This window comes from Telmatherina bonti (genome assembly GCF_933228915.1).
Source record: "Telmatherina bonti genome assembly, chromosome: 5".
Taxonomy (NCBI): Eukaryota; Metazoa; Chordata; class Actinopteri; order Atheriniformes; family Telmatherinidae; genus Telmatherina; species Telmatherina bonti.
In genome coordinates, this window is record NC_136623.1 from 29,262,554 (window position 1) to 29,276,240 (window position 13,687).

The 13,687-nt window shown below is 37.9% G+C and overlaps 1 protein-coding gene across 1 annotated transcript; it reads right to left on the reverse strand.

Moving 5' to 3' along the window:
* Positions 1 to 1,408: 1,408 nt before the first annotated feature.
* ncam3 (neural cell adhesion molecule 3) lies at positions 1,409 to 6,183 on the reverse strand (the record flags this gene model as incomplete). Its single annotated transcript, XM_079241156.1, has 15 exons — positions 1,409 to 1,541; positions 1,627 to 1,822; positions 2,202 to 2,367; positions 2,459 to 2,586; positions 2,928 to 3,047; positions 3,138 to 3,305; positions 3,426 to 3,561; positions 3,779 to 3,912; positions 4,004 to 4,158; positions 4,265 to 4,382; positions 4,499 to 4,642; positions 4,884 to 5,021; positions 5,164 to 5,361; positions 5,483 to 5,554; positions 6,117 to 6,183. 15 exons carry the CDS (start codon positions 6,181 to 6,183, stop codon positions 1,409 to 1,411), a joined length of 2,073 nt encoding a protein of 690 aa, XP_079097282.1.
* Between the last annotated feature and the right edge of the window lie 7,504 nt (positions 6,184 to 13,687).

The following is a 13,687-nucleotide window of genomic DNA, read 5'->3' on the forward strand; positions in this document are numbered from 1 at the left end:
ACCCTGTTTCTAAACAGATGAAATAATTAGTTGCAAGACAAAAAATAGTTGTTATCAGTTATTTCCTGAGGAAATTCAGTACTTACAACCAAGGCTAACTGATCTGGGATTGAGGAAGATACCTATCGCTACAGCTGCAAGAGACAGACTACATCCTGATTCCAATTCAGGGTCACGGTAAGGGGGATATGATCCCAACACTAATGGAGGCTATCACACACCTATAGAGAGAGTCAATCCCCGACACAGATGCTGTCACGCTCATTTTAAGAGTTGCGCAATTAGCCTAACATGTCTTTGGACTGTGGGAGGAAGCTGAAGACAGCTGAGTACATACACACATGCATGGGAAGACCATGTAAATAGCTGATGTTTTACTGTTTGTCAGTAGACGCACTACCAACATTCATATGGTGAGCAGAAAGATACATAAAGTTGTTTTATGGGTTTTTCAAAATGATCAATACCAATGATAAAAGATGCAAAATACAGAACTATGAACAGTATTAAATACAGTATTCCAACAACAGTAAAACACTACATAGATGAAACTAGTTAATCTGTGAACCAGCCTTTTGTTAACAGAAAATCTGCAAGAACATTTTCCAGTGATTATACTTATTTACTGCAAATAATATCATAGGTATAAATACAAAATAACTTATGGTCTAGCATGATAAGTTTACTGGCTACCAAGTCACACATAGCATAAGTTTTATTTTAAAAACTCTCATTTGATGATTGGTTAACAGTAAAAGCAATAAATATACGCAAATGTCCTTTTACATTAACATTCAATGTTATAAAATAAAAATTTGGACGCGAAGTCACCAACTTAAATGTAAGCTGCCACGATGAAGCTATAAAACAATGTTAGTGACAGCAAGACTGAAGAGCAGATCAACATTTCTGTTTCTTTTTTCTTCTTTTTGCTCTTTTTTTTCTTTTTTTTTACAAAAATGCTTTTGAAGATTTTACCCTGTAATTCACACACCAACGACACCCTACAAAACATAAGGAAAAGAAAAGGAAAAAGACGTTACACGTCACCCCCAATTTAACCACACAGGGGGCCGGATCCGCCCAGTATTAACACACTTTTGGATAAATCAGTTCATTTCCTACAGCGTGTCAGCTTGCTTGGCCTTTCCCGTATCAGCTGGGATTGTTGGACTTCTTCTCTTGCTCACTGTACAGTTTTCAGTCAGTAGTTTTCTCTCTTTCTTCCCATCAGATTTCAGCCTCATGCATCTGTGGGACCTTGTGTTTTCCTATTGAAGACAGAAACAACAAAAAACATTTATGTACATAAACAACACGCTGTACTAAAACCAAAACAGTTAACTAGAAAAACAAAGTATATAGTGTTTTAATTATTCTTTACACTGAATCATATGAGAGAATGAACCTACTCGTGTTTTGTAAGTGGGGCTTTGTCGCAGGTGACCTCTGTGAGTTGACCGGTCTCCTTGCATGGCGTCTGACCCATTGTCTGCTTGATGCTGCCTCTTGGAGTGGATAAACCCTTTAGTGTTACCTCTCTTCAGCCAGAAAACACGCATTTGATTAGTGAGAATGTTTGACTGACAGCAACACATGATGCACAAATGATAAACACTAGCTCACCCTTTAGCAGTTCCCTCTCCTTCTTCAAGCATTTTAAGACCTGGAACCTTCTTTCCAAACACTTTCACAGCAATGGACATGAGCAGGCCGCAGCGATTTCTGTAGCAGCAGGTGGCGTCTACTACCAGGAACACCACCAGGAAGATCACCATGACAATGCCAACCGCTGTGCCTTTGGTCAAGCGGGGGCTGCTCACTTAAATGAGAACAAAAAGCAGAAAGATTTGAGACATGTTCTCGCCAAAAGAACTGCTGTTCAACAGCTTATTGATTTTTTTTTTCTGTGTCTTGTCCAGCATTTAAGCAGTCAGAATGATGGTCTGGATGTATTCTGCTGAGCAGATTTACTTTGCCAAGGGAAGCTTTATGGATATAATGATCCCCTTGATATTCTGGATTCTTATTTTATTTTGCATAAGTGTTTGTCTTGCAGAGTTTGTATAGTAATGCTTGACAAGACCAGATATGATTTTTAAAAAAAAGCTACTTAAATTGGCTTCACCTGGTAACAGTCTGAGCCAAATGTTCTGCTTGCATAAATTGCACAGTGTATTAGGTGGAAGACAGCATACCACGCTCTTTTGCAATGGTGAAGTTGAATATGGCAGGAATGGAAGAACCATTTGCATTGATTGCTGAGATTTCCATTTGATAATCGGAGCCAAAAGCGAGGTCCTTTAGGATGATAGAATCAGCGTCAGATTGCAGCTGCATTTCTTTCCACTCTGCCTCTTCTACGTCCTGCTTACAAAGGGCACACGAAACATCAGAATCAATGTGGAGAAAATCTGATGGGAAAATTTCGTGCAGACAAACTCAAACTGTTGTTCACCTGTTTGTAGCGAATACTGAAGTGCAGCAGAGGGGATCCACCATTATCAGTCTGTTTAAGAGGAATGGAAAAGGTGTTGCCCTCCACTTTCATCTCACTTATGGACAAAACTGGGCTGTCAGGTTCTCCTATATGCAGGAGGCAGGGAAGGAAAGGAGAAATTACAACCAAATTTTATAATAAATTTTATAAAAATATTAAGCACCTATTGCCCTTGGCTGTATTTAATTCTAATTCATTCAGACTGATTCACTTCTGTAAGTAACTGTGAGCACTTTACCTTCTAATAATGGATGATAGTGGATTACATGATGTCATCGGCAGCATTAGTGAACAGCAGGTGGCAAAAAAATGATGGCATGAAAAAGTTAGAATGACACACAAAACGATGGCAGATGTAAATGAAAAGTCCTGCTCGCAGCATGCTGGAAGTTATTTACTAATAATTTATTTACACTCCAAAACTTACGAATTCCCTCGGTGCGAACGGTTTGTGCATCTGAAAACTGTCCCTGCCCCACCATGTTGGACGCTGCCAAGCGTACTGTGTATGTTGTATACGGCTTGAGGTTGGTGATCGCTAAGGTGTCTATAAAAAACATGAGCAAAATGATACAACATCAGCTTCTATTAAGCATTGTTTACAACAGCGAAGCCTCTATAAAGTGAAGAGTTTTACCTGAAATTGGGATTATGGTCTTATTCCACTGATCTGATTGATCTTCCTTCCACTGCAGTACAAAACTTGTGATCGGTGTCCCCCCGCTGACAGGGAGAGTTTTTAGTGAGAAGAAGATGGAAGTCGAACCAGAAGACAGAGACAGGTAGTGAGGTGGGCCGGGCACAGCTGTGGGGAAAGTAGTAAGGGGGGGAAAAATGTAAAAATGTACTCTGAATGCTTGTTTTTTTTTGGCACAAAATAACTAATTTTCCTTAATTTAAAAGAGACTAAAGCACAAATTCTTACTGTATATTGCAACATCCCTCGATGCATTTCCAGAAGTGCTGACAGCCATGCAGGAGTACAATCCACCATCAGAGGGCACTACGTCATCAATCTCCAAAATGCCATTCAGCACACGGACACGACCAGAAGTTAAAACCTGAAGTTGAAGATAAGAAAACAAAAAAAGTTATTTAAAACTAAGTGAAAACTAGAGTTCATAAAAAAAATTTTAAAAAAACATCACGCACAAACCAGCTTCAGTCAAAGCTTGATTGATAGAAAGCAAGTCATATAATAAATTAATGGAAAAAGCTGTGAAGTTAACATATCATTAAGTGAAATGCAGTTTGGGTTTCATCGTGATGTGTTCTTACCAAAGTTTGTCCATTTTGCTTGTTGAGCCAGTAAAGCTCAGGGAGAGGGTGGCCGGACACATTACAGGACACAGTTACTCGTTCACCCACAGACAGGAGCTGCTGATCGACGGACACAAACACCTCTGGAGCCTCTGAAATGAAACACAGCCATCATCAGACATACTGTCTCTACGATAATGCAACTATATTAAGAAACAAAATATCGAATAGACCCAAACTAACCAAACACATGAAGGAGAAGGGTAGCACTGTTCTCAGATATCTTGTTGGTGGCTGTGCAGATGTACTCCCCAAGGTCGGCCCTAACCACAGACTGTATGGTCAGCTGGCTACGGTCTGAGTTGAAGTGGTGATGGGAAGGGTCAAATGCCACCGGCCTGGGAGTAAAACATAACGAGTCAGGTACGTTTAAGAATGAGTGAGTGAAAATTACTCCATTAAGCCATAAATAAATACGTGCTTATTCATGAAATCATGGCCTACATGGTCCAGGTGATGTTGGGTTTTGGCGAACCATCCACCAAACACAACAAAGAGACATTGGTTTCAGGCCCGGCAATCACTTTCTTTTCCACTTCTCTCAGGCGCACAGTGGGGCCAACTGCAGGATGAAGCCATATTTCAAGAAATGCATTGACTTCATTGTATCGATACAAAATTAAGATGGATATTGGTTTTAAACCACAGAGACACAGAGAACTTGGAGGTGATACTTGCCATTAACAACAACAGAAACGGAGAGCTCTTGAGTGATACTTCTTCCAGTGATCTGAGCCTGGCAGATGTACGTCCCAGCATCCTCTCTTCTCACTTTCTCAATAAAGAGAGTGTTATCGTTCTTCTTATGGACACGTGTTCGATCTGCAAGGACAGGGCGCCACAGATGTTAATACAATGATGAAATTGTGCTGCTGGTTTCATATTCATAAGTACTTTGCCTTCACTGGCAAGATTAATGTTATACATAATGAAATATTTCTTAAACAGGCTTTTCTTTAATATATTATCAATCTAAAGCCAAGCAAGTTAAAGAAAAAAAAAAAAAAAAAGGTTAAATAAACTATAAAATAAGACATTGTGGGACCTAAAGAGCTCGTCTTACCATTAGAAGAGATTTCTTGCTTGTCTCTTAACCAATGAACATCCACGTGTGGCTTCCCAGTTGCCAGGCACGGCACTGTCACATCCATGCCTTCCAGAAACTCATGGTAGGTGTGGGTGTCACCAAATGATGGGCCATCTATGAAAACAAAAAAGAAAATTAAAAAAAAAAGACAAGCAAAATGTTTTTGACTGACATAAAGTAACAAAGTTCCAGTTTCAGCAGTTTCAACAACAAGATTTATCATGAAGGTATGTGTGCGCAGCAAGTTATTACTTACCATAAACATACAGGGTTGTCTGAGTCTCGTCGTTGTGTCCAGAGTCAAAGTCACACACACAGGTGTATTTGCCTGCATCTTCCATTTTAGCCTTCTTGATGAGCAATTTAGAGGAACTCTCATCCACTTTCGACACTAGCTCATCATTATCAACATCCTCACCATCCTTCTTCCAAGTAATATCTCCCTCTCCTCCAGCTGCAAGAGACCAGAAGGTTAGAAAGGATGGACGAGTGAAAATTAATGTGGATGTTTAATTTAACATGAAGAAATAATAAATAAAAATTGCTTTATTATTCATAAAGTGAAGATGTCTCACCTTTACATAACAATAAGACCTCCTCTCCAACTTTGACGTCTTGCTTACTTGTGATGATGTCCATTTTTGCATCTTAGTGGGGAGATCAGAGGAAAAAAGTTTAAATTCAACAAACCGGTCACTGTGTCAATGCTAATGCTAAATGACAGATTCAGACTTACTGGCTCATTCCTAAGACCTTAATTCCTAAGACTTTAGTCTTTACTAATGAAACACAATTATCCCCAGAATATCCGACCAAAACAGTCCTTTGTGTTGCAAGTTAAAGTCATTGAGAGGTTTGACCCCTACATTGTTCAGTTATTTTCCTTTATTATTTCCAGTTTCCTAACTCCAGCAAAAAGCACTTTTAAAGATATATATACATATATATATATATATATATATATATATATATATATATATATATATATATATATATATATATATATATATATATATATATATATACATATGAAGTGGATATAAAATATTTGTTTAGCAGTTCCCTACACCTCAAAACTAAAACTTCATATTTTCTGCTGTTACCAGCATTTCTTCACAAAAGCAATCTCTAAAAGATCATGCATGTACCTTTACACAAGGCAACACTATAAGTCTTGCTAATAATGTTGGTAATGTCAACAAGTCTTACCTGTGTTGTGCACAAGCAGCAGGAGCACCGAGATCATTTGCAAGAAGAAAAATGAGTAGTTCAACATGTTCACTTGGTGGCAGGTATTGATCCTTTCGTGTTTCTAATGAGAACTCAGCTGCAGGTACAACTACATGCAATTTTTAAATTCTCTGTTGTTTTATCCCTCAAATTAGGATTTCTGCTTTGGAAAAAGTAAATCTCTGTAACCTAAACAGATGTGCAGACACCTGTTGTCTTCTGTCTTCCTGACACAACTATAACTGAGACATGGTCAGTGTTAGAGGTTATATAGGGCCACAAGAGTAGATGAAACAGGAGGAAATGATAAGTGGTGGGTGGGGGATAGAGAGCAAGCTGTGTCTCTCATCATTCCTTACACCCCAACAGAGCTCATTCAAGGAGATAATGGGAAGTGATAATTAAATGACGTTAGTTTAATATCTTTCCTGAATCTTTTTTTAATTTACATGTTGTTTAAATTTTTGTCCCTGTATTTTAAATATTTCATATTTTTACTCCCTCATTTTTTGTTGAATTCTACCTTTCTTCCCCCCTTTCTCTCTCTCTCTCACTCTCCACCCTCTTCCCAGTTTCTCCCTCAAGGCTACTGGATGAAAGCAGTTGAGGGAGGCAGGCCTCCAGGGAAAGAAGAGATGGGGCAAGATATTTTTATCACTACATCGTTTTTTCCTCTCACGTTGAAAAGGATCACGTTCTTCAGAGGAACACACACCACACTGCACCGCCACGGTGCCACCACTCACATTTGTTGACACTGTACATCCTGTAGGATGCTGAAATCAACAAACCTCAGTGATGCCCACTTTACTACAGAGGAAACATTTTTTTAACTTCTCAAAACATTTCAAAGTGTGATTGTAAAAGAAGAAAACGCAATTGTGTTACTTACTGGCAAAGTACATTTAATCATCTAATTTAGACTCAAGTGTTTTTCCAGTAAATTCCAGAACTTTAATCAAATTTAAACTTTGATTAAAGGCTTTGAAGTGAAGAAAAAAGTTTTTTCAACTTGCTGAAAACAACATTAAACAAATAACACAAATAATTCCTTTTTACATCAGGGGAGTAGATTTAAATTTAGGATTGAACTTCAGGTGATCTGCTTTTGGGGTAGTGAAGTATGCAAATAGCCACACTTTAAAACACACCTTCATGTACTACACTTTGTAGTTTCTAAAGCAGACTGCCACTTTTTTGCTTTAGTTTATATTTCAGCATATTTTGTGCAGATCCTTTGCAGAAATGGGTTAAAATCTTAAATGCAATAGTATTATGAGAAAGTAGAACTTTGCAGTGGTGATAAAACGGTAAGTCAAATATGGGACATTCACCCAGGAAACGAGGACTCGTGTCCAATGTGAGAGCCAGAATTGTTACTGTAGTATTTGCAATTTTGGTGTTTTCAGGTTGATATTTGTGTGCATTCAGGTACTTTTTTTGTGACTGACTAATAAAACAGCTTTTAATAAAAAATTTTTGCCTTAGTCTTTTTCTACTTTTACCATTACTTTCTTTTCTTCATTGCTCCCACCCAGCGACACATCCAGGTACATTTTTATGGGGCAGCTTACAAAAGACTGAAGTTAGTGTGAGATGATGAATCAGATTTCACTGTATGCAATTTTAACTTTGGTTAGAAAAGGTTACAAGATATAGATTTAAAAAAAATAAAAAAAGATATTTTAAGTATTGGTCATGCAGAGTGGGCTGCACGGTGGCATAATGGTTAGTACTGCTGGTTCGATCCTCAGCTGGGTTTGGATAGCGCTGTGTGGAGTTTGCATGTTCTCCCCATGTATGTGTGGGTTCTTTCCGGGTACTCCGGCTTCCCCCCATTGTCCAAAGACATGCATGTTAGGTTAATTAGTTACTCTAAATTGTATGTGAGCATGAGTGGTTGCTTGTCTCTGTGTGGACCTGCTATGGACTGGGGAGCTGTCCAGGGTGTACCCTGCCTTTTGCCCAAAGACTGCTGGGATAGGTTCCAGCTTCCCTGCAACCCTAAATCAGACTAAGCAGTTAGGATAATGAGTGAATTATGCAGAGTAAACAGACAAAAAGACCAATGACAAAATAAACACAAATGCAGCTGTTGACTGGAATATACTGAATGAAGTATAGTTCTGGTTTTAAGGTTATTCCTTTAAAAAAAAAAAAAAAAAAAAAAAAGTTATATTTGATGCATTTATTTAATTAACAAAGGATAAAGGATTACCTGCCTCAGCTGCTGAAGACTGGGGTTGTTTCCTACTTTTCCATTTGGACAAACTTGTAGTCAAGTTTTTGCTGATGTTAATATTGGCTGTATTTTAGTGATATACAAAAGAAATCCAACCTTCCTTTCTAATAATATTTTAATTCTACACAGTTTCACCAGGGAGCTGAAGGCTATCTGCCAGAGAGGCCGAGTGCACACAGGTTAACTGTCTATCTCGGTGCCAATCTTATAAAAACATGAGCGCATGTGATCAAACTCACTCCTATAGTCTATTTGGATGCACTAAATTACCTAAAATGCATTTTCTTTTCTATTTTTTGGACTGTGTGAGAAAGTCAGAATACCTGCACAGACATGTGTAGAAATCAACACAGAAACCCCAGAAAAGGCAGCAGTGCTAACCACCACATTACTGTGCAATCCCAGTGTCAAAAAGACCATTGGAATGAAATGTGAAATTAGTTTTCAAAATATGATAAACTCTCATGGGAGTAATTAAATCCCAGATCTCTCAAGGAATTCTTACACACACATGAAATACAAACACATACGAATAGACAGTATCATCAGTCATCGCCCACAAATCAAAACACTGAGGGGACTGCATTAAAGAATCTCAACGTACTGCAGTGTTCATGGAGAGCATGAAGGGCAACAGAGAGATTTTGCTGGTTCATCAATAGACAGCACAACTGAACACAGTAAGAGGAGACGCTTCTCTAACTGGAAAAGTGTACATCTTTCTGAAATGGAATTATTACAGTAGAGAAAAATTATAAAAAGCAAGAGAACACTTCAACATCCAAAAAGAGCATATAACACAAGGATTAATATAATACTCAACGTAATATTCCTTATATCAGTTTTGATCATTACGCAGAGTAATGATGATTGATGTTTCATTTTTCCCAGTGATAAAACGGTCAACCAAATGACCTTCCTCTACTAAAACACCCAAACTCACAAGCATTCACACAGTTTACGTCAACACGCTTTGATCTATATGGCTTAAATGCCCGCTGCTAGTCAAGTTTCGTTCCTCTGGGCCCTATCACTTCCACTGGCCAGCAGCCAGCCTGCCCTTCCCACCTTCCCCTTGATAACCTATCAGTGTCTCCACACCAACGTCCATCTAGCTTGTCAAAGGTTGCCGAGTCCAAAGGGGCCTTCCTATCAGGTTGTTCATCAGGAGGTGTTATTATGGCTCATTAGATTGGAGTGTGCTCATAATGAGGACGATTAACGAGGGTGGGCACTGACAGCAGCGTTGTATCATGTTTGTTTGAGCTTCATTCTTCTCTCAATAACCCACATTTTTATGAGAATGAATAGTCAATGCCAGTATGGGATCAGTGCAAGCCAGAAATGCTCAAATATATGAGAAATAATCAGTTTAAATGGTCACATACAGACCATGGGGTGTATGTTTTAGATTTTATCAAAGACTGCTAATCACAAAATTATTAGCATTACCATGTTGGGACCTTTCAATACCTCTTAAAAAATAATACAATTTTCTAAACAGTTATATTGGATATATTTACTAACATTTCATTTTAATTTAATAATTTAAGTTCTAGTTAATTGAAATTATGTTTCTGTGCACTTTAAAGTAACCATTTTCTTATTTTGGCCTAAAATACTGATTAAAATTGATAAACAGTGGATTTCAAACAAAGGAAAACAAAGAAAATTAATTAAATTTTTAATTAAATAAGGCTATTCTAAAAATTAAATTAACATAGTAACAACAAAAAAAGAAAAGATTGAGGATTTTCCACTTGCTTGCAGGTTAGGCTGGGGTTTTGATCTGGATGCACTTGCTGTGTTACCTCAATACACTTTAAATTAGGTTTGTTTTCACTTAACCCCGTATTTATAATTCATTCAGCTGTCATTAGAGGCAGTCTGCTGTGTTGATTGTGGTACATTATTATCTTAATGTAATTATTTATCTGTATTTCAGTTTGAGTGGCCATAACTGTGTCAGGGTTTGGTGGAGGGGTGTACCCAAATGTAGAAACAGAACCAGGAATGCTGAATGAAGAATTTTTACTCTCAGAACACAGAACTGGACTGGAGGGTAGCAAACACAACAAACCAGCAAAGAGAACTGAAACAAAGGGCTACAAATACTGTGAAATCAAACATTAAACAGGTTCAGTGAATGAAACTAACGAGACCAGGTGAAAGCAATGAACAGGAACAAAAAGCTGCACGGGGAACAAGGAGACTGAACAGGAAAAAAAACCTACAAATTAAAACAGAAAACCAAAACTGAAAAAAACACATGAAACTTCATATCATGGCAAACTGCAATAAAGAACAACAACGATACATCAAAACATTTAAAGTGCAACTATTATGGGCGTTTCAGGCTAATTTATTTTTATTTCTGAGACCAGAAGGGCTGGGATTGATCGAGTTATTGTCACAAATTGTTTTATTTACTTCAGACTGACCCTTTCCGTAGGCTGTCAGATCAGCCTGTGGACAAAACGAGTGGATTGAGACTCTTCCGCATTAAGCCCCGCCTCCTGCCACTGCACCACATCGGGAGCGCGCATGCAACTGCTTTCGCCGTCATTGTAACATCTCATAAACAGAAGGATTAGGCTAATATGAACTCAATAAAAAAAAAAAAAAAAAAAAACCATGTCAACACATAGCATACAGCCCTACATGTTCAACACTGTAACACTGTAGAAAGCTCAGAAAACTCCAAATACCATAATAGCACCCCTTTAACAAAACAAAAATAAAGGAAGTTGTTCTTCTGCTTTGAAAAGCAGGACACAAATCTAGCAAAAAGTCCAGGATCCAATTCTTGGGGGTGTCAGTTCCAGTGGACCCAGTTTGTTGAGCAGATACTGCAGGATTATTGTATTAAATCCACAAACAGCATCCAGACCAGTGAGGTTTTGTTTTCCAGGTGACCCATGTGTCCGGTGAGGAGCAGCGGATATGGCTTCTTCTGTAGATGCCACAAAATTTACCTCCTTAATATCTGAACCTCTGTTTATGCATGTCCTCTGATTCAATTATGAAAAAAGCTAAATTTAATCATTTCCCAACATATTCAAAAACATCAAACTAATTATATAAGTATAGCTGACCACAGAGTTAATTAATGATTTCTTTCCATAATTTTATATGTAAACAGTCTTGCTGTGACGGTGTAATGTGCTTTGAAAAGACATAATTAATAATTAAGATACAATTCAATCACATTTTAATATAGCAAAAAAAGATAAGGATCTATGCCTAAAACATTAAATATAAGCAAAATTAAGATATCTTAATACAAGTGCAAAAACCCGTTTTTGTGTTTTCTAAGTTATTGTACACATAATCACATAACTTACAGAAATAATATGTCTTCTGAAGACGAGAGGACGAGACAGGCAGGAAGGACTGGGAGACAGACAGACTCTCGTGACTGGAGGAGACACACCCTCATGCTCCTCTTGAACTGGGCAAACGGACCTGTGTGTGTGTGTCTGTGTGTGTGTGTGCTCGTCCTCAAATGTGCTTTACGATTAACTTGGATTATGGTTTACTAAAATAAGCAATGCTGTTTAAACTTATTTTTGTGGGCTTGACAGGGAAGAAAAACATTAAACTTGTACATGATCTTTTAATTCATATCTTTCCATAACTGTTTTCCTGTTTGGTTTTCAGCCCAAACAGAAGCTGAATCGAGGAATGTTGGGACAGCTGACTGAAAACAAAAAAGGAACAATTGTTTATTACTGTTTGCAAACTGGCCCTGCGATGGACTGGCGAGCTGTCCAGGATGTACCCTGCCTGTCGCCCAAAGCCAGCTGGGATAGGCTACAGCTTCCCCGCGACCCAGAATTGGATTAAGTGGTTTAGAAAATGAACGAATGAATGAATGTTTGCAAACTTCATCAGTCATCCAATCTCATCTGCAAATTCCAGACTTATCTCTGATATATGAAGATGAAATGTTTTCACAACATTTTCAGCAGATATTGCCTACATAAAAAAGATTTTACGCAAGTTTTTCACATTCAGCCACATAGTTTTCAATGTCGCTACTTTAAAAAGAGACACGCTTTATGTATGCGTTTACTGATAAGTTAGTTAGACTCTTCTGTTCAGATCTCTGAAATATTGAGCTCCCGTTTACATCGTGAGTTAACTTCATCATTGAGAAAGGACATGAAAAATTTGTGAATTATTACTAAATGTAATTAAAATGTCTCAAATACGTGTCGGCATTCAGTCAGAGTACCATTGTGCAATGGTTGCAAAGCCACTACACCAGTTACACGATAGAAATAAACCTGTGCTTGAATGCCGTGTTTACATGCAGACTCATCACAGACTCTTATAAAGGTGGACTTTTGCAGAGCTGTCTGGATGTCATAATCCTAGCAATAAAATAATGCTGTTATTTTACATCATATACCAGATCTACTTACTCTGCTGACTGCGTCTTTCACTAAAACTCACTGAAGTTGTGACAAAATGTGCAATTAAAGAGGATGATTCAGTTACATCAATCCAGGATTGACAATCAGAGACCAATAGATTTTAAAGTGTAACTAAATCAAAGGTAAATCATGAATGAAAAATAATATATCATTAAAAACTGTCATTCTGTTGGTATCTAATCACTTGACTAAAATAAATGTTATCTTCGTATGCTCTGGGGACGAGCCAGTTATACCTACTTCCTGTTGGTCTACATATATGGCAGCTGCTATACTTACACCATTAGTTTTTACTACGGTGTCTCTGAATGGACATACAACTCTGTGTGTGAAGTGAAAACCATCTGAGCTTTAAAACTACGGTAACAGCTTTGGTTTGATGGGTGTCAGGACCCTGTTTGGGATAAGTAACGCCAAGTAAGACAAAAAGTTGGACAGCAGAAGAAGACAGTGCACATACAGAATTTTGAAATAGCTACGTGTCACTGTTTCTCCTGGGGCTACTGAAACCATTTGCAGATGAAAACATGCTTGTCAAGAAGAGTTTTGGCCACTTATGGTCCTCGTTTGTCCACAACTGTGTTTGGTATTTGAAGTCTATCTTTACCCCTAGATGTCTGTAAATCTTACACACTTCCTACGTTTACATGGGAGTTTTAATTCCTGTTTAATTCCGAATAAAAGTTCATTCTGCTTTAAACTGATAAAAAACGACCATGTAAACACTTAATTCCTAATGCTAATTTCTATTCGGAATTAAACGTAAGTGGCTGATTTTTCCACATTTTTATTCCGATCTATTTAATTCCTCTGTCATGTAAACCTTAATTCTGCTCTTAGTTAAATCCGGTCGTTCTGCGCATGCTCGT